This window comes from Bufo bufo, chromosome 2 (assembly GCF_905171765.1).
Source record: "Bufo bufo chromosome 2, aBufBuf1.1, whole genome shotgun sequence".
Taxonomy (NCBI): domain Eukaryota; kingdom Metazoa; phylum Chordata; class Amphibia; order Anura; family Bufonidae; genus Bufo; species Bufo bufo.
In genome coordinates this window covers 840420664-840445142 of record NC_053390.1, presented here as the reverse complement: position 1 = coordinate 840445142, position 24479 = coordinate 840420664, and the positions used below count along the sequence as shown (strand labels likewise).

At 58.9% G+C, this 24479-nt stretch overlaps 1 protein-coding gene across 1 annotated transcript; it reads right to left on the bottom strand.

Annotated features, from left to right (window-relative positions):
- Positions 1–16: 16 nt before the first annotated feature.
- Positions 17–11129, bottom strand: HTRA2 (HtrA serine peptidase 2). The gene is made up of 8 exons (XM_040419502.1): positions 10726–11129; positions 7401–7605; positions 4921–5115; positions 4791–4823; positions 3771–3882; positions 3618–3687; positions 1492–1587; positions 17–1418 (listed from the first exon to the last, which is right to left on the bottom strand). Exons 1-8 carry the CDS (start codon positions 11112–11114, stop codon positions 1253–1255), a joined length of 1266 nt encoding a protein of 421 aa, XP_040275436.1. The 5' UTR covers positions 11115–11129; the 3' UTR covers positions 17–1252.
- Between the last annotated feature and the right edge of the window lie 13350 nt (positions 11130–24479).

Genomic DNA, 24479 nt, shown 5'->3' with positions numbered 1-24479 from the left:
ATCGTCTCCTACACCAAAGAGTGGCGGTATCCACATGTAAACAAGAGAAAACAAGGTGACGGCGCTCCCGTCTCCTACACTGAAGAGTGACAGTGGTCTACAGAGAAGTATCAGAGTGTGGATGAGGGAAATGATATTCAATGACCAGTATGCATTGACCAAGGGGATCCTGCTGTATATTCCCCCTCTCTGACCTGTCGAGAGACAGACTTGTTTTCTTCCCACAGTGACTCCTGGTGCACTCTCTTCTTCAGGTAACACACATGCACCCAGCCATCCACTTGATGTAAGTGTGATTCATCAGACCAGGTCGCCATCTTCCATTGCTCTATGCTCCAGTTTTGATGCTCACTTGTCCATAGTAAAAGCTTTTGGTGGTGGGCAGAGGTCACACGGGCACTCTGTGGGTATGCCCTGTGTGTTCTTAAATGTCATCATGGCCAGCAGTGAAGTCAGCAATTTTCTCAATAGCGTAACAAGACCTCAGAAGTTATGAAAATACTATCATGAAGCATCCATCGCCCTGGCAGGTGACAAGTATACAGAATAGAAGCTGGTAGATGACAGGAACTGAAGGAAGATGGCAGACAACAGATAAGGAAGCAGACATGATGGGTAAAAAACCAGATGACGATGACCATCAGGTAATGACACAGATGGAAAGTAATGAAGCGGAGAACCAGGAATAACCGACAATAACTCGGCTGACTTTGGCTTTCCCTGAATGTTTTCCTAAATCTAATGGCAAAAGGATACAGAAGATGGCAGTCGGGTGACTATGAAGATGGCAGACAGGTGACGATGAAGAAGGTATTACACCCGGCAGGACATGATTTCACGTAGTAACAACATCACACACAGGAGATCCCAGGCAAACAATTATAATTTAAGGGGTCTTCCGCATCAAAATAACTGAAGTGTCTGTGGTTAGAGTCATCATACATGGGGAGTAGTCACTGATATCAGCACCTCACTTCAAGGACGAACTGGTAAATTAAATGCAAATTATGCCTCAGCTGGAAATTCTGCAGCGACTGTACTGAACCCGATATTAGGAAGTCCGCCCTCTCCTGTCACATGCAGGATGGAGTCTTCTGAGCCATATTATCCTGCAAGACTAGCAGAAGTCATTTGAGTCCTGGGGAGTGGGCATTGTCCACAATGCACCTGGTTCATGAGGTCAGACTGGCACACGCCGAGTCCATATCTTCCCCCTGTTCTTAACACAAAGGTCACTTAGAACAAACGTCCATTACTCCACCGGTTCAGGGATGACGTTCACCATCAGGGTCTCGTACCCGCGGCGGATCGTCATGGTGAGCTTCGCCTGAGAGTTTACAGCATCAAAGACGTCTTCAGCGGTGGTGGCTGCTTGGGAATTTATCTCCAGGATAATGTCTCCAGCCTTCAGACCAGCCCTGAGGAAGAAGAAGGGGTAAGAGATCACAGCCAGCAGGGGGCACAAACCTCTCTGTATATGACAGCACTTACTGGTGAGCCGGTGATCCAATGATCACTTTATGGATAAGGATCCCATGAGGAACATCAGGAAATCCAGGATCCCTGAACTTCATGTCTGCCAAGATACTGCCAACGTAAGACAAAAATAAATGGGGTATGACACACGACACCCAAATATGAACCCCACCACCTGTCATATTCCATCACTCCCCATAATTCACATCCACCATAACTGGATATTATGTGTGAGGAGGTATCAGGAGATTAGGTCAGAGATATATGGAGAAGACAGGGTGTGGACTGGAGAATACATGTGAGGAGCTATCAGGAGATTAGGTCAGAGATGTATGGAGAGGACAGGTTGTGGACTGGAGGTTATGTGTGAGGAGGTATCAGGAGAGTAATGTCGAAGGCAGAGGACAGATCTAGAAGGAGAACAGTGATGTAGAAGGCAGAAAATAGGTCTAGAAGGAGGAGGACAGAGTAATGAGAAGGCAGAGGACAGGTCTAGAAGGAGGAGGACAGAGTAATGAGAAGGCAGAGGACAGGTCTAGAAGGAGGAGGACAGAGTAATGAGAAGGCAGAGGACAGGTCTAGAAGGAGGAGCACAGTAATGTAGAAGGCAGAGGACAGGTCTAGAAGGAGGAGCACAGAGTAATGTAGAAGGCAGAGGACAGGTCTAGAAGGAGGAGCACAGAGTAATGTAGAAGGCAGAGGACAGGTCTAGAAGGAGGAGCACAGAGTAATGTAGAAGGCAGAGGACAGGTCTAGAAGGAGGGGCACAAAGTAATGTAGAAGGCAGAGGACAGGTCTAGAAGGAGGGGCACAGAGTAATGTAGAAGGCAGAGGACAGGTCTAGAAGGAGGAGCACAGAGTAATGTAGAAGGCAGAGGACAGGTCTAGAAGGAGGAGCACAGTAATGTAGAAGGCAGAGGACAGGTCTAGAAGGAGGAGCACAGAGTAATGTAGAAGGCAGAGGACAGGTCTAGAAGGAGGGGCACAAAGTAATGTAGAAGGCAGAGGACAGGTCTAGAAGGAGGAGCACAGAGTAATGTAGAAGGCAGAGGACAGGTCTAGAAGGAGGGGCACAGAGTAATGTAGAAGGCAGAGGACAGGTCTAGAAGGAGGGGCACAAAGTAATGTAGAAGGCAGAGGACAGGTCTAGAAGGAGGGGCACAGAGTAATGTAGAAGGCAGAGGACAGGTCTAGAAGGAGGAGCACAGAGTAAAGAGGTTTGAGGATGCAGGTGGAAGTGCAGGGTGAAGCCCCTTTTAGCGGTCTGGTTGAGGATTCATGTTATCAGGGAGAACACTTCACTGGTCTGAGGGTAAAGCAGTCTCTGATAGTTTCCATCTTGTACTTAGGGGAGGTGTTTGATAGACATGGGCCGTACAAGAGGTAAAACAGTCATGAATGTGTGCACACACCTCTAATATATAGATATACATCCCCCATACTATATACGCCTCTCCCCCATACTATATATACCGACATTAATACATACACACCTCACCTATACAATATATATATAATCCCCCATACAAAATACAAATAGTCTGCCCCCCTCCACCATAGATACGCCCCCCCTCCACCATAGATACGCCCCCCCTCCACCATAGATACGCCCCCCCTCCACCATAGATACGCCCCCCCTCCACCACAGATACGCCCCCCCTCCACCACAGAACCGCCCCCCCTCCACCATAGATACGCCCCCCCTCCACCATAGATACGCCCCCCCTCCACCACAGATACATGCCCCCCTCCACCATAGACACGCCCCCTCCACCATAGACACGCCCCCCTCCACCATAAACACGCCCCCCTCCAACATAGACACGCCCCCTCCACCATAGATACGCCCCCCCTCCACCATAGATACGCCCCCCCTCCACCACAGATACGCCCCCCCTCCACCACAGAACCGCCCCCCCTCCACCACAGAACCGCCCCCCCTCCACCATAGATACGCCCCCCCTCCACCATAGATACGCCCCCCCTCCACCACAGATACGCCCCCCCTCCACCACAGATACGCCCCCCCTCCACCACAGATACATGCCCCCCTCCACCATAGACACGCCCCCTCCACCATAGACACGCCCCCCTCCACCATAAACACGCCCCCCTCCACCATAGATACGCCCCCTCAGTACCTTGGCGTTAGCGTCAGCATCATGATTCCAATGTATTTCTGTTTCACCTCAGAACGACCAAACCAGGAACCTGGAGAAGACAGAGGCTGAGTGCCCACCCCAAATACCCCAAGACCCCGCCTCTGTGCTTTAACTCCACCCCCGTGCACCTACCCTGACCCCGCTTCTCCGCCTGTTGGAGAAAATTTCTTACTCTGTCTGATGGAATTGCAAAGGAAATGCCAGCCGTCACTTTAAGAGTATTAATACCAATGACCTCACCGTCCTGCAACCGGAAATACAAGGGGACAAAGGATAACTTGTCAGTGTGTAATATACTAGTCAGTGTATAATACAGGGTGTAATATGTCAGTCAGTCAGTGTGTGTTCTACACCAGTCAGTCAGTCAGTCAGTGTGTGTTCTACACCAGTCAGTCAGTCAGTGTGTGTTCTACACCAGTCAGTCAGTCAGTCAGTGTGTGTTCTACACCAGTCAGTCAGTCAGTGTGTGTTCTACACCAGTCAGTCAGTCAGTGTGTGTTCTACACCAGTCAGTCAGTCAGTGTGTGTTCTACACCAGTCAGTCAGTCAGTGTGTGTTCTACACCAGTCAGTCAGTCAGTGTGTGTTCTACACCAGTCAGTCAGTCAGTGTGTGTTCTACACCAGTCAGTCAGTCAGTGTGTGTTCTACACCAGTCAGTCAGTCAGTGTGTGTTCTACACCAGTCAGTCAGTGTGTGTTCTACACCAGTCAGTCAGTGTGTGTTCTACACCAGTCAGTCAGTCAGTGTGTGTTCTACACCAGTCAGTCAGTCAGTGTGTGTTCTACACCAGTCAGTCAGTCAGTGTGTGTTCTACACCAGTCAGTCAGTCAGTGTGTGTTCTACACCAGTCAGTCAGTCAGTGTGTGTTCTACACCAGTCAGTCAGTCAGTGTGTGTTCTACACCAGTCAGTCAGTCAGTGTGTGTTCTACACCAGTCAGTCAGTCAGTGTGTGTTCTACACCAGTCAGTCAGTCAGTGTGTGTTCTACACCAGTCAGTCAGTGTAATATGACGGTCAGTGTAATATGACGGTCAGTGTAATATGACGGTCAGTGTAATATGACGGTCAGTGTAATATGACGGTCAGTGTAATATGACGGTCAGTGTAATATGACGGTTGTTGTACTGTAACGTAGGACCACTTGTACTCACCAGATTGACCAGGGGCCCCCCAGAGTTACCAACCTGAAAGTGACAGTTGATGAGAAGGTGAGGAGGGCACTCCGTAACGCATATCACCACTTCTCTTAACCCTTTCTCTGCTGACCCCTGGTACACTTACATCTATGATGGCGTCTGTCTGGATGAAGTCCATGTCCTTGTTGGAGAGCCCGAGCTCCCGACCCCCTCGCTGCACAGAGCTGACGATGCCGGAGGTGATCGTGTTACGCAGCAGATACGGTGTCCCCATGGCCACAACAAACTCCCCCTGTCTAACCTCAGAAGAGCGAGCCAGCGGCAGCGTGGGCATAGGACCCTGCGGAGAGGGACAGACTGGTCAACATGGACAAGGTCAGGGGTCACAAGTCACTGTGGAACGGAGGTCACACTGGAGGTGGGGTATTGTCTGGACTCAACCTAGCAGAACGCATCAGTTCCCCCAACTTTACATGAACGGCCCTCCGAGAAGGCGCTCCCGCCTCCCACTCATCACCGTCACCGCTCCTCCAGCTCTAAAGCCTGATCACCAGGATACACACAGCGCCCCCCCCAGTACTCATCACCAGGAGACACACAGCGCCCCTCGGTACTCATCACCAGGAGACACACAGCGCCCCCCAGTACTCATCTCCAGGAGACACACAGCAACCCCAGATACTCATCACCAGGAGACACACAGCGCCCCCCGGTACTCATCACCAGGAGACACACAGCGCCCCCCGGTACTCATCACCAGGTTACACACAGCGCCCCCCGTTACTCATCACCAGGAGACACACAGCAACCCCAGATACTCATCACCAGGAGACACACAGCGCCCCCCGGTACTCATCACCAGGATACACACAGCGCCCCCCCCAGTACTCATCACCAGGAGACACACAGCGCCCCTCGGTACTCATCACCAGGAGACACACAGCAACCCCAGATACTCATCACCAGGAGACACACAGCGCCCCCCGGTACTCATCACCAGGATACACACAGCGCCCCCCCCAGTACTCATCACCAGGAGACACACAGCGCCCCTCGGTACTCATCACCAGGAGACACACAGCGCCCCCCAGATACTCATCTCCAGGAGACACACAGCAACCCCAGATACTCATCACCAGGATACACACAGCGCCCCCCCCAGTACTCATCACCAGGAGACACACAGCGCCCCCCCCAGTACTCATCACCAGGAGACACACAGCGCCCCTCGGTACTCATCACCAGGAGACACACAGCGCCCCCCAGATACTCATCACCAGGAGACACACAGCGCCCCCCGGTACTCATCACCAGGAGACACACAGCGCCCCTCGGTACTCATCACCAGGAGACACACAGCGCCCCCCAGTACTCATCACCAGGTTACACACAGCGCCCCCCCCAGTACTCATCACCAGGAGACACACAGCGCCCCCCGTTACTCATCACCAGGAGACACACAGCGCCCCCCCCAGTACTCATCACCAGGATACACACAGCGCCCCCCCCAGTACTCATCACCAGGATACACACAGCGCCCCCCCCAGTACTCATCACCAGGATACACACAGCGCCCCCCCCAGTACTCATCACCAGGATACACACAGCGCCCCCCCCAGTACTCATCACCAGGATACACACAGCGCCCCCCCCAGTACTCATCACCAGGATACACACAGCGCCCCCCCCAGTACTCATCACCAGGATACACACAGCGCCCCCCCCAGTACTCATCACCAGGATACACACAGCGCCCCCCAGTACTCATCACCAGGAGACACACAGCAACCCCAGATACTCATCACCAGGAGACACACAGCGCCCCCCGGTACTCATCACCAGGAGACACACAGCGCCCCTCGGTACTCATCACCAGGAGACACACAGCGCCCCCCGGTACTCATCACCAGGAGACACACAGCAACCCCCGGTACTCATCACCAGGAGACACACAGCGCCCCCCGGTACTCATCACCAGGAGACACACACCGCCCCCCCCGCCCCCCCAGTACTCATCTCCAGGAGACACACAGCGCCCCCCCCCAGTACTCATCACCAGGAGACACACAGCAACCCCCGGTACTCATCACCAGGAGACACACACAGAGCCCCCCGGTACTCATCTCCAGGAGACACACACAGAGCCCCCCGGTACTCATCACCAGGAGACACACAGCAACCCCCGGTACTCATCACCAGGAGACACACACAGCGCCCCCCGGTACTCATCACCAGGAGACACACACAGCGCCCCCCGGTACTCATCTCCAGGAGACACACACAGCGCCCCCCGGTACTCATCACCAGGAGACACACAGCAACCCCAGATACTCATCACCAGGATACACACAGCAACCCCCGGTACTCATCACCAGGAGACACACACAGCGCCCCCCGGTACTCATCACCAGGAGACACACACAGCGCCCCCCGGTACTCATCTCCAGGAGACACACACAGAGCCCCCCGGTACTCATCACCAGGATACACACAGCAACCCCCGGTACTCATCACCAGGATACACACAGCGCCCCCCGGTACTCATCTCCAGGAGACACACACAGAGCCCCCCGGTACTCATCTCCAGGATACACACCCTCATTGGTGGGGGGATCTCGCCGTTACCTTTGGGGTGATGCGCACGGCAGCAATGTCCTGCACGGGGTCCATGGCACAGACGCTGGCCTCGTACGTGTCCCCGTTGTACAGTTTCACTCTCACCCTCCTCTTATTGGCCACCACATGGGCGTTAGTGACAATCAGCCCATCCGAGGAGACCAGGAAGCCGGAGCCGCTGGAGATGACCGCCTCCCGGCCGGTGAACGGGTGCCTGTGGGGGCAAACAAAATGGCGCACCTCAAAACACAAGTCTACACCAGCTGTTCTCATAAAGCCAAGGAGGCTTCCCGTGATAGGACTATGGGGTGAGGGTCACTGCCTCTTGTAAGAGGATGGTCAATGTGAAGTGTACTGGGTCACTACTGAGAATATGGGATGACTGTTGGGTGTCAGGGTCAATATGGAGTACAATGGGGGAATGCCAAGTGTACAGGGAAACTACAGGAAGTATGGGGTCACTATGGAGTCATTGTGGCCTGTATTGGGTCAATGTAGAACATAACGAGTGACTATTAGTTGTCTGGGGTGTCACAACAAAGGGACAACTTAAGGATCCTTCATACAGCAGCCAGATGGTCCAGATGGAGCTCAACTCTTATTTATAGTCCAATATTACAGGGATATCTCAAGGCATGGCCTCAAAACATCTCCCTGACCAGATCATCACACATGGCTCCAGGATCTGGCCTCAACACATCTACCTGACCAGAAGATCATCACACATGGCTCCAGGATCTGGCCTCAACACATCTACCTGACCAGATCATCACACATGGCTCCAGGATCAATTTCCCTGACCAGAAGACCATCACACATGGCTCCAGGATCAATCTCCCTGACCAGAAGACCATCACACACGGCTCCAGGATCTGGCCTCAACACATCTACCTGACCAGATCATCACACATGGCTCCAGGATCAATCTCCCTGACCAGAAGACCATCACACATGGCTCCAGGATCAATCTCCCTGACCAGAAGACCATCACACATGGCTCCAGGATCAATCTCCCTGACCAGAAGACCATCACACATGGCTCCAGGATCAATCTCCCTGACCAGAAGACCATCACACATGGCTCCAGGATCAATCTCCCTGACCAGAAGACCATCACACATGGCACCAGGATCAATCTCCCTGACCAGAAGACCATCACACATGGCTCCAGGATCAATCTCCCTGACCAGAAGACCATCACACATGGCTCCAGGATCAATCTCCCTGACCAGAAGACCATCACACATGGCTCCAGGATCAGGTCTCAACACATCTCCCCAAGTGGTGAGCACTAGTGCACCAGGTTTGAATCCGACCCAGGACATCATCTGCATGGAGTTTGTATGTTCTCCCCGTGTTTGTGTGGGTTTCCTCAGGGTACAGATACTCCGGTTTCCTCACACACTCCAAAGACATCCTGATAGGGACCTTAGATTGTGAGCTCTTGGGGACAGAGCGCTAATGTCTGTCCAGCAGAGTATATCAGCGTATAATAAATAAATCAGGAGATCATCACGGCCAGAACTACAACTACCACCCCCATTTCCTCCCATGATCAGTTGGTGATGAAGTCCACGCCGTCCTCCAACACCACCCCGAGATCATCACAGTGGTGATACAGTAAGAAGCAGCAGACGGCGGCACTCACACAGCGGGATCCAGACACCTTACCCCAGAGCCCCGCTCCTGTCTGAACATACAGCCTCGATTTAACCCCCTCAGAACCGGAGGGGGCAGAGGGGTCACTGTGGAATACCGGGGGCAGAGGAGTCACTAGAGTACGGGGGGGGGGGGGTCACTGTGGAGTACCGGGGGGGGGGGGGTCACTGTGGAGTACCGGGGGGGGGGGGGGTCACTGTGGAGTACCGGGGGGGGGGGGTCACTGTGGAGTACCGGGGGGGGGGGTCACTGTGGAATACCGGAGGCAGAGGAGTCACTAGAGTACGGGGGGGGGGGGGGGGTGTCACTGTGGAGTACCGGGAGGGGGGGGGGGGGTCACTGTGGAGTACCTGGGGGGGGGTCACTGTGGAGTACCTGGGGGGGGGGGGGGGTCACTGTGGAGTACCTGGGGGGGGGGGGGTCACTGTGGAGTACCTGGGGGGGGGGGGTCACTGTGGAGTACCTGGGGGGGGGTCACTGTGGAGTACCTGGGGGGGGGGGGGGTCACTGTGGAGTACCTGGGGGGGGGGGGGTCACTGTGGAGTACCTGGGGGGGGGGGTCACTGTGGAGTACCTGGGGGGGGGGTCACTGTGGAGTACCTGGGGGGGGGGTCACTGTGGAGTACCTGGGGGGGGGTCACTGTGGAGTACCTGGGGGGGGGTCACTGTGGAGTACCTGGGGGGGGGGTCACTGTGGAGTACCTGGGGGGGGGGTCACTGTGGAGTACCACGGCCGTCCCGCACCTCTCCGCCACGTCCGCTATGAAGTATTGGGGGTCCCTGCTGGGTGTTCGGGGGTCCCTGCGGTGTGTCGGGGGTCACTATAAGATATTCGGGGGTCCCTGCGGTGTGTCGGGGGTCACTATAAGATATTCGGGGGTCCCTGCGGTGTGTCGGGGGTCCCTATCAGATGTCCGGGGGTCCCTCCTGGGTGTTTGGGGGGGTCCCTGCTGGGTGTTTGGGGGGGTCCCTGCTGGGTGTTTGGGGGGGTCCCTATAACATGTCCGGGGGTCCCTATCACATAGTCGGGGGTCCCTGCTGGGTGTTGGGGGTCCCTATCACATGTCCGGGGGTCCCTATCACATAGTCGGGGTCCCTGCTGGGTGTTGGGGGTCCCTGTCACATGTCCGGGGGTCCCTGCTGGGTGTTGGGGGTCCCTATCACATGTCCGGGGGTCCCTATCACATAGTTGGGGGTCCCTATCACATGTCCGGGGGTCCCTATCACATAGTCGGGGTCCCTGCTGGGTGTTGGGGGTCCCTGTCACATGTCCGGGGGTCCCTGCTGGGTGTTGGGGGTCCCTATCACATGTCCGGGGGTCCCTATCACATAGTCGGGGTCCCTGCTGGGTGTTGGGGGTCCCTATCACATGTCCGGGGGTCCCTATCACATAGTCGGGGGTCCCTGCTGGGTGTTGGGGGTCCCTATCACATGTCCGGGGGTCCCTATCACATAGTCGGGGTCCCTGCTGGGTGTTGGGGGTCCCTGTCACATGTCCGGGGGTCCCTATCACATAGTCGGGGTCCCTGCTGGGTGTTGGGGGTCTCTGTCACATGTCCGGGGGTCCCTATCACATAGTCGGGGTCCCTGCTGGGTGTTGGGGGTCCCTGTCCCGTGTCCGGGGGTCCCTATCAGATATTCGGGGGTCCCTGTCACATGTCCGGGGGTCCCTCACCGGCCCAGGGTCTCGATGTTGACCACGGCCGGCCCGCACCTCTCCGCCACGTCCGCTATGAAGTTGAAGACTTTCCGGGGGTTCGGGGGCTCGGATTCCGGGGGGTCACCGGGCGGGGGGACAGGTTCTGCCGCCTCCACCCGGAGCCTCGAGTCTGAACTCCGCCCCCAACTCCACACACCGAGCCCCGCCCCAACAAGCGCCCCAAGATACAGCGCCCCTGAACCCCGACACCCGCCCTCACCCGACCCTGCGCCCCGCGAACCATGGACGTTGTCAGAACGTAAACCCGAATCACCCGAGAAGAAAGCCCGAGCTCTGACGGCACACACACCGGAGCACCGAGCCCCACCGACAACCCGAGCCCATCTCCACAAGGAGGCCGCCATATTGTGTACGGAGCCCCGCCCCCTGCTGCAACAAGCTTTATTGTCCGCGACAGGAGAAAGCTGCTCCTGTGAGAATGACGTCACTGAAAGAGGCGGGGCCTCGCGGGTTACTGACAGGGCGTACATGGGACTGCATATTGGAGGAGGGGTGATGGTATTTACATGGGACTGCATATTGGAGGAGGGGTGATGGTATTTACATGGGACTGCAGGTTTTGGGGGTCCCTCCAGGAGTAATAATCTGTTTTCCATGCCTCTGATGTTATCCGGTGGCTCCAGCTCACGGCCCGGACTCGCACATCCGTGTTTTAGTGGGGGGGCGGCTCGCCCATCTGTGTGTCCGTGGACGACGCAGGCCGGATTTCGTGGACCATTTCCAGGAGTTGCTGTGCAGTGTCCGTGACACGGATCCTTCCTGGAGGTTTTCGCGGAGGAGCCATGTAAATCGGCCTGATGCTGTGAGAAGCGTCTGTCACCCGGGCCCCGGGCCCCCCAGTGCTCCGAGCACCTCACCTGCCTAAGAATAAGGGCGCCGTGCCCGTTCTGTGGACCGCAAATCGCCGCCTGCAATGCACGAGCACCGAGCGTGGGCCAGCCACATGTGGGGTCCGCGATCCGTCCGTTCCACAGAAAGATAGAGCACGTCCTACAGAACGGGACAGCACAGAGGCTTTCGCGGGGTTCCATTCCGTGCTCCCGCTCCACACCACATCTCCGGATGATGCACACGGCCGGGGCCCCGTGTATTGCTGACCCCACAATCCGGCAAGAGAGGGGCAAGGGCCGTGTGAATGAGCCCTAACGGTGTAGACACCCATCAGATGGCAGCGGAATACGGCGATGGCGGAGACAGACGCTCCGTACGTTATATATCTCCATCGGGGGAGGGTCCCAGTGCTAGGACCAGTCAGCTATTCCCAGCAGGCGCCTTATTATTGATGGGCTCGGCTTCTTCCTGCACTGGAGAACAGAAGGGGCGGTCTTACTGTACACCGGGGGCGGGGTGAAAACAGCCAGAGCCCAGCTCCAGACATACAGGGCCCCGCCCCCAGTGTACAGCTCTCCTGCTCCAGACATACAGAGCCCCGCCCCCAAGGAGTACAGCTCTCCTGCTCCAGACACACAGAGCCCCGCCCCCAGTGTACAGCTCTCCTGCTCCAGACATACAGGGCCCCGCCCCCAAGGAGTACAGCTCTCCTGCTCCAGACATACAGAGCCCCGCCCCCAGTGTACAGCTCTCCTGCTCCAGACATACAGAGCCCCGCCCCCAAGGAGTACAGCTCTCCTGCTCCAGACACACAGAGCCCCGCCCCCAGTGTACAGCTCTCCTGCTCCAGACATACAGGGCTCCGCCCCCAGTGTACAGCTCTCCTGCTCCAGACATACAGGGCCCCGCCCCCAGTGTACAGCTCTCCTGTTCCAGACACACAGAGCCCCGCCCCCCGTGTACAGCTCTCCTGCTCCAGACACACAGAGCCCCGCCCCCAGTGTACAGCTCTCCTGCTCCAGACACACAGAGCCCTGCCCCCAGTGTACAGCTCTCCTGCTCCAGACATACAGGGCTCCGCCCCCAGTGTACAGCTCTCCTGCTCCAGACATACAGGGCCCCGCCCCCAAGGTGTACAGCTCTCCTGCTCCAGACACACAGAGCTCCGCCCCCAGTGTACAGCTCTCCTGCTCCAGACATACAGGGCCCCGCCCCCAAGGAGTACACCTCTCCTGCTCCAGACACACAGAGCCCTGCCCCCAGTGTACTGCTCTCCTGCTCCAGATACACAGAGCCCCTCCCCCAAGGTGTACAGCTCTCCTGTTCCAGACACACAGAGCCCCGCCCCAGTGTACAGCTCTTCTGCTCCAGACACACAGAGCCCCGCCCCAGTGTACAGCTCTCCTGCTCCAGACACACAGAGCCCTGCCCCCAAGGTGTACAGCTCTCCTGCTCCAGACACACAGAGCCCCGCCCCAGTGTACAGCTCTCCTGCTCCAGATACACAGGGCCCCGCCCCCAGTGTACAGCTCTCCTGCTCCAGACATACAGGGCCCCGCCCCCAGTGTACAGCTCTCCTGCTCCAGACATACAGGGCCCCGCCCCCAGTGTACAGCTCTCCTGCTCCAGACATACAGAGCCCCGCCCCCAAGGAGTACAGCTCTCCTGCTCCAGACATACAGGGCTCAGCCCCCAAGGTGTACAGCTCTCCTGCTCCAGACACACAGAGCCCCGCCCCCAGTGTACAGCTCTCCTGCTCCAGACATACAGAGCCCCGCTCCCAAGGAGTACAGCTCTCCTGCTCCAGACACACAGAGCCCCGCCCCCAGTGTACAGCTCTCCTGCTCCAGACATACAGGGCTCCGCCCCCAGTGTACAGCTCTCCTGCTCCAGACATACAGGGCCCCGCCCCCAGTGTACAGCTCTCCTGTTCCAGACACACAGAGCCCCGCCCCCAGTGTACAGCTCTCCTGCTCCAGACACACAGAGCCCCGCCCCCAGTGTACAGCTCTCCTGCTCCAGACACACAGAGCCCTGCCCCCAGTGTACAGCTCTCCTGCTCCAGACATACAGGGCTCCGCCCCCAGTGTACAGCTCTCCTGCTCCAGACATACAGGGCCCCGCCCCCAAGGTGTACAGCTCTCCTGCTCCAGACACACAGAGCTCCGCCCCCAGTGTACAGCTCTCCTGCTCCAGACATACAGGGCCCCGCCCCCAAGGAGTACACCTCTCCTGCTCCAGACACACAGAGCCCTGCCCCCAGTGTACTGCTCTCCTGCTCCAGATACACAGAGCCCCTCCCCCAAGGTGTACAGCTCTCCTGTTCCAGACACACAGAGCCCGCCCCAGTGTACAGCTCTTCTGCTCCAGACACACAGAGCCCCGCCCCAGTGTACAGCTCTCCTGCTCCAGACACACAGAGCCCTGCCCCCAAGGAGTACAGCTCTCCTGCTCCAGATACACAGAGCCCCGCCCCCAGTGTACAGCTCTCCTGCTCCAGAAATACAGGGCTCCGCCCCCAAGGTGTACAGCTCTCCTGCTCTGGATACACAGAGCCCCGCCCCCAGGGTACAGCTCTCCTGCTCCAGACATACAGAGCCCCGCCCCCAGTGTACAGCTCTCCTGCTCCAGATACACAGAGCCCCGCCCCCAGTGTACAGCTCTCCTGCTCCAGACATACAGGGCTCCGCCCCAGTGTACAGCTCTCCTGCTCCAGACATACAGGGCTCCGCCCCCAAGGTGTACAGCTCTCCTGCTCAAGACATACAGAGCCCCGCCCCCAGTGTACAGCTCTCCTGCTCCAGACATACAGGGCTCCGCCCCCAAGGTGTAAAGCTCTCCTGCTCCAGACATACAGAGCCCCGCCCCCAGTGTACAGCTCTCCTGCTCCAGATACACAGAGCCCCGCCCCCAGTGTACAGCTCTCCTGCTCCAGACATACAGGGCTCCGCCCCAGTGTACAGCTCTCCTGCTCCAGACATACAGGGCTCCGCCCCCAAGGTGTACAGCTCTCCTGCTCCAGACATACAGAGCCCCGCCCCCAGTGTACAGCTCTCCTGCTCCAGACATACAGGGCTCCGCCCCCAAGGTGTACAGCTCTCCTGCTCCAGACATACAGAGCCCCGCCCCAGTGTACAGCTCTCCTGCTCCAGACATACAGGGCTCCGCCCCCAAGGTGTACAGCTCTCCTGCTCCAGACATACAGAGCCCCGCCCCCAGTGTACAGCTCTCCTGCTCCAGACATACAGGGCTCCGCCCCCAAGGTGTAAAGCTCTCCTGCTCCAGACATACAGAGCCCCACCCCAGTGTACAGCTCTCCTGCTCCAGACATACAGGGCTCCGCCCCAAGGTGTACAGCTCTCCTGCTCCAGACATACAGAGCCCCGCCCCCAGTGTACAGCTCTCCTGCTCCAGACATACAGGGCTCCGCCCCCAAGGTGTACAGCTCTCCTGCTCCAGACATACAGAGCCCCGCCCCCAGTGTACAGCTCTCCTGCTCCAGACATACAGGGCTCCGCCCCCAAGGTATACAGCTCTCCTGCTCCAGACATACAGAGCCCCGCCCCCAGTGTACAGCTCTCCTGCTCCAGACACACAGAGCCCTGCCCCCAAGGTGTACAGCTCTCCTGCTCCAGACATGCAGGGCTCCGCCCCCAAGGTGTACAGCTCTCCTGCTCCAGATACACAGAGCCCCGCCCCCAGTGTACAGCTCTCCTTTTCCAGACATACAGGGCTCCGCCCCCAAGGTGTACAGCTCTCCTGCTCCAGACATACAGAGCCCCGCCCCAAGGTGTACAGCTCTCCTGCTCCAGATACACAGAGCCCCGCCCCCAGTGTACAGCTCTCCTGCTCCAGACACACAGAGCCCCGCCCGCAGTGTACAGCTCTCCTGCTCCAGATACACAGAGCCCCGCCCCCAAGGAGTACAGCTCTCCTGCTCCAGACATACAGAGCCCCGCCCCTAGTGTACAGCTCTCCTGCTCCAGACATACCGGGCTCCGCCCCCAAGGTGTACAGCTCTCCTGCTCCAGACATACAGAGCCCCGCCCCTAGTGTACAGCTCTCCTGCTCCAGACACACAGAGCCCTGCCCCTAGTGTACAGCTCTCCTGATCCAGACACACAGAGCCCCGCCCCCAAGGTATACAGCTCTCCTGCTCCAGATACACAGAGCCCCGCCCCAGTGTACAGCTCTCCTGCTCCAGACACACAGAGCCCCGCCCCAGTGTACAGCTTTCCTGCTCCAGACATACAGGGCTCCGCCCCCAAGGTGTACAGCTCTCCTGCTCCAGACATACAGAGCCCCTCCCCCAGTGTACAGCTTTCCTGCTCCAGACACACAGAGCCCCGCCCCCAGTGTACAGCTCTCCTGCTCCAGACACACATAGCCCCGCCCCCAGTGTACAGCTCTCCTGATCCAGATACACAGAGCCCCGCCCCCAGTGTACAGCTCTCCTGCTCCAGACACAGAGCCCCGCCCCCAGTGTACAGCTCTCCTGCTCCAGATACACAGAGAACCCCGCCCCTAGTGTACAGCTCTCCTGCTCCAGATACACAGAGAACCCCGCCCCTAGTGTACAGCTCTCCTGATCCAGACACAGAGCCCCGCCCCCAGTGTACAGCTCTCCTGCTCCAGATACACAGAGCCCCGCCCCTAGTGTACAGCTCTCCTGCTCCAGACATACAGGGCTCCGCCCCCAGTGTACAGCTCTCCTGCTCCAGACATACAGAGCCCCGCCCCAGTGTACAGCTCTCCTGCTCCAGACATACAGGGCTCCGCCCCCAAGGTGTACAGCTCTCCTGCTCCAGACATACAGAGCCCCGCCCCCAGTGTACAGCTCTCCTGCTCCAGACATACAGGGCTCCGCCCCCAAGGTGTAAAGCTCTCCTGCTCCAGACATACAGAGCCCCACCCCAGTGTACAGCTCTCCTGCTCCAGACATACAGGGCTCCGCCCCAAGGTGTACAGCTCTCCTGCTCCAGACATACAGAGCCCCGCCCCCAGTGTACAGCTCTCCTGCTCCAGACATACAGGGCTCCGCCCCCAAGGTGTACAGCTCTCCTGTTCCAGACATACAGAGCCCCGCCCCCAGTGTACAGCTCTCCTGCTCCAGACATACAGGGCTCCGCCCCCAAGGTATACAGCTCTCCTGCTCCAGACATACAGAGCCCCGCCCCCAGTGTACAGCTCTCCTGCTCCAGACACACAGAGCCCTGCCCCCAAGGTGTACAGCTCTCCTGCTCCAGACATGCAGGGCTCCGCCCCCAAGGTGTACAGCTCTCCTGCTCCAGACATACAGAGCCCCGCCCCCAGTGTACAGCTCTCCTTTTCCAGACATACAGGGCTCCGCCCCCAAGGTGTACAGCTCTCCTGCTCCAGACATACAGAGCCCCGCCCCAAGGTGTACAGCTCTCCTGCTCCAGATACACAGAGCCCCGCCCCCAGTGTACAGCTCTCCTGCTCCAGACACACAGAGCCCCGCCCGCAGTGTACAGCTCTCCTGCTCCAGATACACAGAGCCCCGCCCCCAAGGAGTACAGCTCTCCTGCTCCAGACACACAGAGCCCCGCCCCTAGTGTACAGCTCTCCTGCTCCAGACATACCGGGCTCCGCCCCCAAGGTGTACAGCTCTCCTGCTCCAGACATACAGAGCCCCGCCCCCAAGGTATACAGCTCTCCTGCTCCAGATACACAGAGCCCCGCCCCAGTGTACAGCTCTCCTGCTCCAGATACACAGAGCCCCGCCCCAGTGTACAGCTCTCCTGCTCCAGACACACAGAGCCCCGCCCCAGTGTACAGCTTTCCTGCTCCAGACATACAGGGCTCCGCCCCCAAGGTGTACAGCTCTCCTGCTCCAGACATACAGAGCCCCTCCCCCAGTGTACAGCTCTCCTGCTCCAGACACACAGAGCCCCGCCCCCAGTGTACAGCTCTCCTGCTCCAGACACACATAGCCCCGCCCCCAGTGTACAGCTCTCCTGATCCAGATACACAGAGCCCCGCCCCCAGTGTACAGCTCTCCTGCTCCAGATACACAGAGAACCCCGCCCCTAGTGTACAGCTCTCCTGCTCCAGACATACAGGGCTCCGCCCCCAGTGTACAGCTCTCCTGCTCCAGACACACAGAGCCCCGCCCCTAGTGTACAGCTCTCCTGCTCCAGACATCCAGAGCCCCACCCCTAGTGCACAGCTCTCCTGCTCCAGACATACAGAACCCCGCCCCTAGTGTACAGCTCTCCTGCTCCAGACATACAGAGCCCCGCCCCTAGTGTACAGCTCTCCTGCTCCAGATACACAGAGAACCCCGCCCCTAGTGTACAGCTCTCCTGATCCAGACACGGAGCCCCGCCCCCAGTGTACAGCTCTCCTGCTCCAGATAAACAGAGCCCCGCCCCAGTGTACAGCTCTCCTGCTCCAGACACACAGAGCCCCGCCCCAGTGTACAGCTTTCCTGCTCCAGACATACAGGGCTCCGCCCCCAAGGTGTACAGCTCTCCTGCTCCAGACATACAGAGCCCCTCCCCCAGTGTACAGCTCTCCTGCTCCAGACACACAGAGCCCCGCCCCCAGTGTACAGCTCTCCTGCTCCAGACACACATAGCCCCGCCCCCAGTGTACAGCTCTCCTGATCCAGATACACAGAGCCCCGCCCCCAGTGTACAGCTCTCCTGCTCCAGATACACAGAGAACCCCGCCCCTAGTGTACAGCTCTCCTGCTCCAGACATACAGGGCTCCGCCCCCAGTGTACAGCTCTCCTGCTCCAGACACACAGAGCCCCGCCCCTAGTGTACAGCTCTCCTGCTCCAGACATCCAGAGCCCCACCCCTAGTGCACAGCTCTCCTGCTCCAGACATACAGAACCCCGCCCCTAGTGTACAGCTCTCCTGCTCCAGACATACAGAGCCCCGCCCCTAGTGTACAGCTCTCCTGCTCCAGATACACAGAGAACCCCGCCCCTAGTGTACAGCTCTCCTGATCCAGACACGGAGCCCCGCCCCCAGTGTACAGCTCTCCTGCTCCAGATACACAGAGCCCCGCCCCTAGTGTACAGCTCTCCTGCTCCAGACATACAGGGCTCCGCCCCCAGTGTACAGCTCTCCTGCTCCAGACACACAGAGCCCCGCCCCTAGTGTACAGCTCTCCTGCTCCAGACATCCAGAGCCCCACCCCTAGTGCACAGCTCTCCTGCTCCAGACATACAGAACCCCGCCCCTAGTGTACAGCTCTCCTGCTCCAGACATACAGGGCTCCGCCCCCAAGGTGTAAAGCTCTCCTGCTCCAGACATACAGAGCCCCACCCCAGTGTACAGCTCTCCTGCTCCAGACATACAGGGCTCCGCCCCAAGGTGTACAGCTCTCCTGCTCCAGACATACAGAGCCCCGCCCCCAGTGTACAGCTCTCCTGCTCCAGACATACAGGGCTCCGCCCCCAAGGTGTACAGCTCTCCTGCTCCAGACATACAGAGCCCCGCCCCCAGTGTACAGCTCTCCTGCTCCAGACACACAGAGCCCTGCCCCCAAGGTGTACAGCTCTCCTGCTCCAGACATGCAGGGCTCCGCCCCCAAGGTGTACAGCTCTCCTGCTCCAGATACACAGAGCCCCGCCCCCAGTGTACAGCTCTCCTTTTCCAGACATACAGGGCTCCGCCCCCAAGGTGTACAGCTCTCCTGCTCCAGACATACAGAGCCCCGCCCCAAGGTGTACAGCTCTCCTGCTCCAGATACACAGAGCCCCGCCCCCAGTGTACAGCTCTCCTGCTCCAGACACACAGAGCCCCGCCCGCAGTGTACAGCTCTCCTGCTCCAGATACACAGAGCCCCGCCCCCAAGGAGTACAGCTCTCCTGCTCCAGACATACAGAGCCCCGCCCCTAGTGTACAGCTCTCCTGCTCCAGACATACCGGGCTCCGCCCCCAAGGTGTACAGCTCTCCTGCTCCAGACATACAGAGCCCCGCCCCTAGTGTACAGCTCTCCTGCTCCAGACACACAGAGCCCTGCCCCTAGTGTACAGCTCTCCTGATCCAGACACACAGAGCCCCGCCCCCAAGGTATACAGCTCTCCTGCTCCAGATACACAGAGCCCCGCCCCAGTGTACAGCTCTCCTGCTCCAGACACACAGAGCCCCGCCCCAGTGTACAGCTTTCCTGCTCCAGACATACAGGGCTCCGCCCCCAAGGTGTACAGCTCTCCTGCTCCAGACATACAGAGCCCCGCCCCCAGTGTACAGCTCTCCTGCTCCAGACACACAGAGCCCCGCCCCCAGTGTACAGCTCTCCTGCTCCAGACACACATAGCCCCGCCCCCAGTGTACAGCTCTCCTGATCCAGATACACAGAGCCCCGCCCCCAGTGTACAGCTCTCCTGCTCCAGACACAGAGCCCCGCCCCCAGTGTACAGCTCTCCTGCTCCAGATACACAGAGAACCCCGACCCTAGTGTACAGCTCTCCTGCTCCAGACACAGAGCCCCGCCCCTAGTGTACAGCTCTCCTGCTCCAGATACACAGAGAACCCCGCCCCTAGTGTACAGCTCTCCTGATCCAGACACAGAGCCCCGCCCCCAGTGTACAGCTCTCCTGCTCCAGATACACAGAGCCCCGCCCCTAGTGTACAGCTCTCCTGCTCCAGACATACAGGGCTCCGCCCCCAGTGTACAGCTCTCCTGCTCCAGACATACAGAGCCCCGCCCCAGTGTACAGCTCTCCTGCTCCAGACATACAGGGCTCCGCCCCCAAGGTGTACAGCTCTCCTGCTCCAGACATACAGAGCCCCGCCCCCAGTGTACAGCTCTCCTGCTCCAGACATACAGGGCTCCGCCCCCAAGGTGTAAAGCTCTCCTGCTCCAGACATACAGAGCCCCACCCCAGTGTACAGCTCTCCTGCTCCAGACATACAGGGCTCCGCCCCAAGGTGTACAGCTCTCCTGCTCCAGACATACAGAGCCCCGCCCCCAGTGTACAGCTCTCCTGCTCCAGACATACAGGGCTCCGCCCCCAAGGTGTACAGCTCTCCTGTTCCAGACATACAGAGCCCCGCCCCCAGTGTACAGCTCTCCTGCTCCAGACATACAGGGCTCCGCCCCCAAGGTATACAGCTCTCCTGCTCCAGACATACAGAGCCCCGCCCCCAGTGTACAGCTCTCCTGCTCCAGACACACAGAGCCCTGCCCCCAAGGTGTACAGCTCTCCTGCTCCAGACATGCAGGGCTCCGCCCCCAAGGTGTACAGCTCTCCTGCTCCAGATACACAGAGCCCCGCCCCCAGTGTACAGCTCTCCTTTTCCAGACATACAGGGCTCCGCCCCCAAGGTGTACAGCTCTCCTGCTCCAGACATACAGAGCCCCGCCCCAAGGTGTACAGCTCTCCTGCTCCAGACATACAGAGCCCCGCCCCCAGTGTACAGCTCTCCTGCTCCAGACACACATAGCCCCGCCCCCAGTGTACAGCTCTCCTGCTCCAGATACACAGAGCCCCGCCCCCAAGGAGTACAGCTCTCCTGCTCCAGACATACAGAGCCCCGCCCCTAGTGTACAGCTCTCCTGCTCCAGACATACCGGGCTCCGCCCCCAAGGTGTACAGCTCTCCTGCTCCAGACATACAGAGCCCCGCCCCCAAGGTATACAGCTCTCCTGCTCCAGATACACAGAGCCCCGCCCCAGTGTACAGCTCTCCTGCTCCAGATACACAGAGCCCCGCCCCAGTGTACAGCTCTCCTGCTCCAGACACACAGAGCCCCGCCCCAGTGTACAGCTTTCCTGCTCCAGACATACAGGGCTCCGCCCCCAAGGTGTACAGCTCTCCTGCTCCAGACATACAGAGCCCCGCCCCCAGTGTACAGCTCTCCTGCTCCAGACACACAGAGCCCCGCCCCCAGTGTACAGCTCTCCTGCTCCAGACACACATAGCCCCGCCCCCAGTGTACAGCTCTCCTGATCCAGATACACAGAGCCCCGCCCCCAGTGTACAGCTCTCCTGCTCCAGATACACAGAGAACCCCGACCCTAGTGTACAGCTCTCCTGCTCCAGACACAGAGCCCCGCCCCTAGTGTACAGCTCTCCTGCTCCAGATACACAGAGAACCCCGCCCCTAGTGTACAGCTCTCCTGATCCAGACACAGAGCCCCGCCCCCAGTGTACAGCTCTCCTGCTCCAGATACACAGAGCCCCGCCCCTAGTGTACAGCTCTCCTGCTCCAGACATACAGGGCTCCGCCCCCAGTGTACAGCTCTCCTGCTCCAGACACACAGAGCCCCGCCCCTAGTGTACAGCTCTCCTGCTCCAGACATACAGAGCCCCGCCCCTAGTGTACAGCTCTCCTGCTCCAGACACACAGAGCCCCGCCCCTAGTGTACAGCTCTCCTGCTCAAGACACACAGAGCCCCGCCCCTAGTGTACAGCTCTCCTGCTCCAGACACACAGAGCCCCGCCCCTAGTGTACAGCTCTCCTGCTCCAGACATACAGAGCCCCGCCCCTAGTGCACAGCTCTTCTGTTCCAGACATACAGAGCCCCGCCCCTAGTGTACAGCTCTCCTGCTCCAGACATACAGAGCCCCGCCCCTAGTGTACAGCTCTCCTGCTCCAGATACACAGAGAACCCCGCCCCTAGTGTACAGCTCTCCTGATCCAGACACAGAGCCCCGCCCCCAGTGTACAGCTCTCCTGCTCCAGATACACAGAGCCCCGCCCCTAGTGTACAGCTCTCCTGCTCCAGACATACAGGGCTCCGCCCCCAGTGTACAGCTCTCCTGCTCCAGACACACAGAGCCCCGCTCCTAGTGTACAGCTCTCCTGCTCCAGACATCCAGAGCCCCACCCCTAGTGCACAGCTCTCCTGCTCCAGACATACAGAACCCCGCCCCTAGTGTACAGCTCTCCTGCTCCAGACATACAGAGCCCCGCCCCTAGTGTACAGCTCTCCTGCTCCAGATACACAGAGAACCCCGCCCCTAGTGTACAGCTCTCCTGATCCAGACACGGAGCCCCGCCCCCAGTGTACAGCTCTTCTGCTCCAGATACACAGAGCCCCGCCCCTAGTGTACAGCTCTCCTGCTCCAGACATACAGGGCTCCGCCCCCAGTGTACAGCTATCCTGCTCCAGACACACAGAGCCCCGCCCCTAGTGTACAGCTCTCCTGCTCCAGACATCCAGAGCCCCACCCCTAGTGCACAGCTCTCCTGCTCCAGACATACAGAACCCCGCCCCTAGTGTACAGCTCTCCTGCTCCAGACATACAGGGCTCCGCCCCCAAGGTGTAAAGCTCTCCTGCTCCAGACATACAGAGCCCCACCCCAGTGTACAGCTCTCCTGCTCCAGACATACAGGGCTCCGCCCCAAGGTGTACAGCTCTCCTGCTCCAGACATACAGAGCCCCGCCCCCAGTGTACAGCTCTCCTGCTCCAGACATACAGGGCTCCGCCCCCAAGGTGTACAGCTCTCCTGCTCCAGACATACAGAGCCCCGCCCCCAGTGTACAGCTCTCCTGCTCCAGACATACAGGGCTCCGCCCCCAAGGTATACAGCTCTCCTGCTCCAGACATACAGAGCCCCGCCCCCAGTGTACAGCTCTCCTGCTCCAGACACACAGAGCCCTGCCCCCAAGGTGTACAGCTCTCCTGCTCCAGACATGCAGGGCTCCGCCCCCAAGGTGTACAGCTCTCCTGCTCCAGATACACAGAGCCCCGCCCCCAGTGTACAGCTCTCCTTTTCCAGACATACAGGGCTCCGCCCCCAAGGTGTACAGCTCTCCTGCTCCAGACATACAGAGCCCCGCCCCAAGGTGTACAGCTCTCCTGCTCCAGATACACAGAGCCCCGCCCCCAGTGTACAGCTCTCCTGCTCCAGACACACAGAGCCCCGCCCGCAGTGTACAGCTCTCCTGCTCCAGATACACAGAGCCCCGCCCCCAAGGAGTACAGCTCTCCTGCTCCAGACATACAGAGCCCCGCCCCTAGTGTACAGCTCTCCTGCTCCAGACATACCGGGCTCCGCCCCCAAGGTGTACAGCTCTCCTGCTCCAGACATACAGAGCCCCGCCCCTAGTGTACAGCTCTCCTGCTCCAGACACACAGAGCCCTGCCCCTAGTGTACAGCTCTCCTGATCCAGACACACAGAGCCCCGCCCCCAAGGTATACAGCTCTCCTGCTCCAGATACACAGAGCCCCGCCCCAGTGTACAGCTCTCCTGCTCCAGACACACAGAGCCCCGCCCCAGTGTACAGCTCTCCTGCTCCAGACATACAGGGCTCCGCCCCCAAGGTGTACAGCTCTCCTGCTCCAGACATACAGAGCCCCTCCCCCAGTGTACAGCTCTCCTGCTCCAGACACACAGAGCCCCGCCCCCAGTGTACAGCTCTCCTGCTCCAGACACACATAGCCCCGCCCCCAGTGTACAGCTCTCCTGATCCAGATACACAGAGCCCCGCCCCCAGTGTACAGCTCTCCTGCTCCAGACACAGAGCCCCGCCCCCAGTGTACAGCTCTCCTGCTCCAGATACACAGAGAACCCCGACCCTAGTGTACAGCTCTCCTGCTCCAGACACAGAGCCCCGCCCCTAGTGTACAGCTCTCCTGCTCCAGATACACAGAGAACCCCGCCCCTAGTGTACAGCTCTCCTGATCCAGACACAGAGCCCCGCCCCCAGTGTACAGCTCTCCTGCTCCAGATACACAGAGCCCCGCCCCTAGTGTACAGCTCTCCTGCTCCAGACATACAGGGCTCCGCCCCCAGTGTACAGCTCTCCTGCTCCAGACATACAGAGCCCCGCCCCAGTGTACAGCTCTCCTGCTCCAGACATACAGGGCTCCGCCCCCAAGGTGTACAGCTCTCCTGCTCCAGACATACAGAGCCCCGCCCCCAGTGTACAGCTCTCCTGCTCC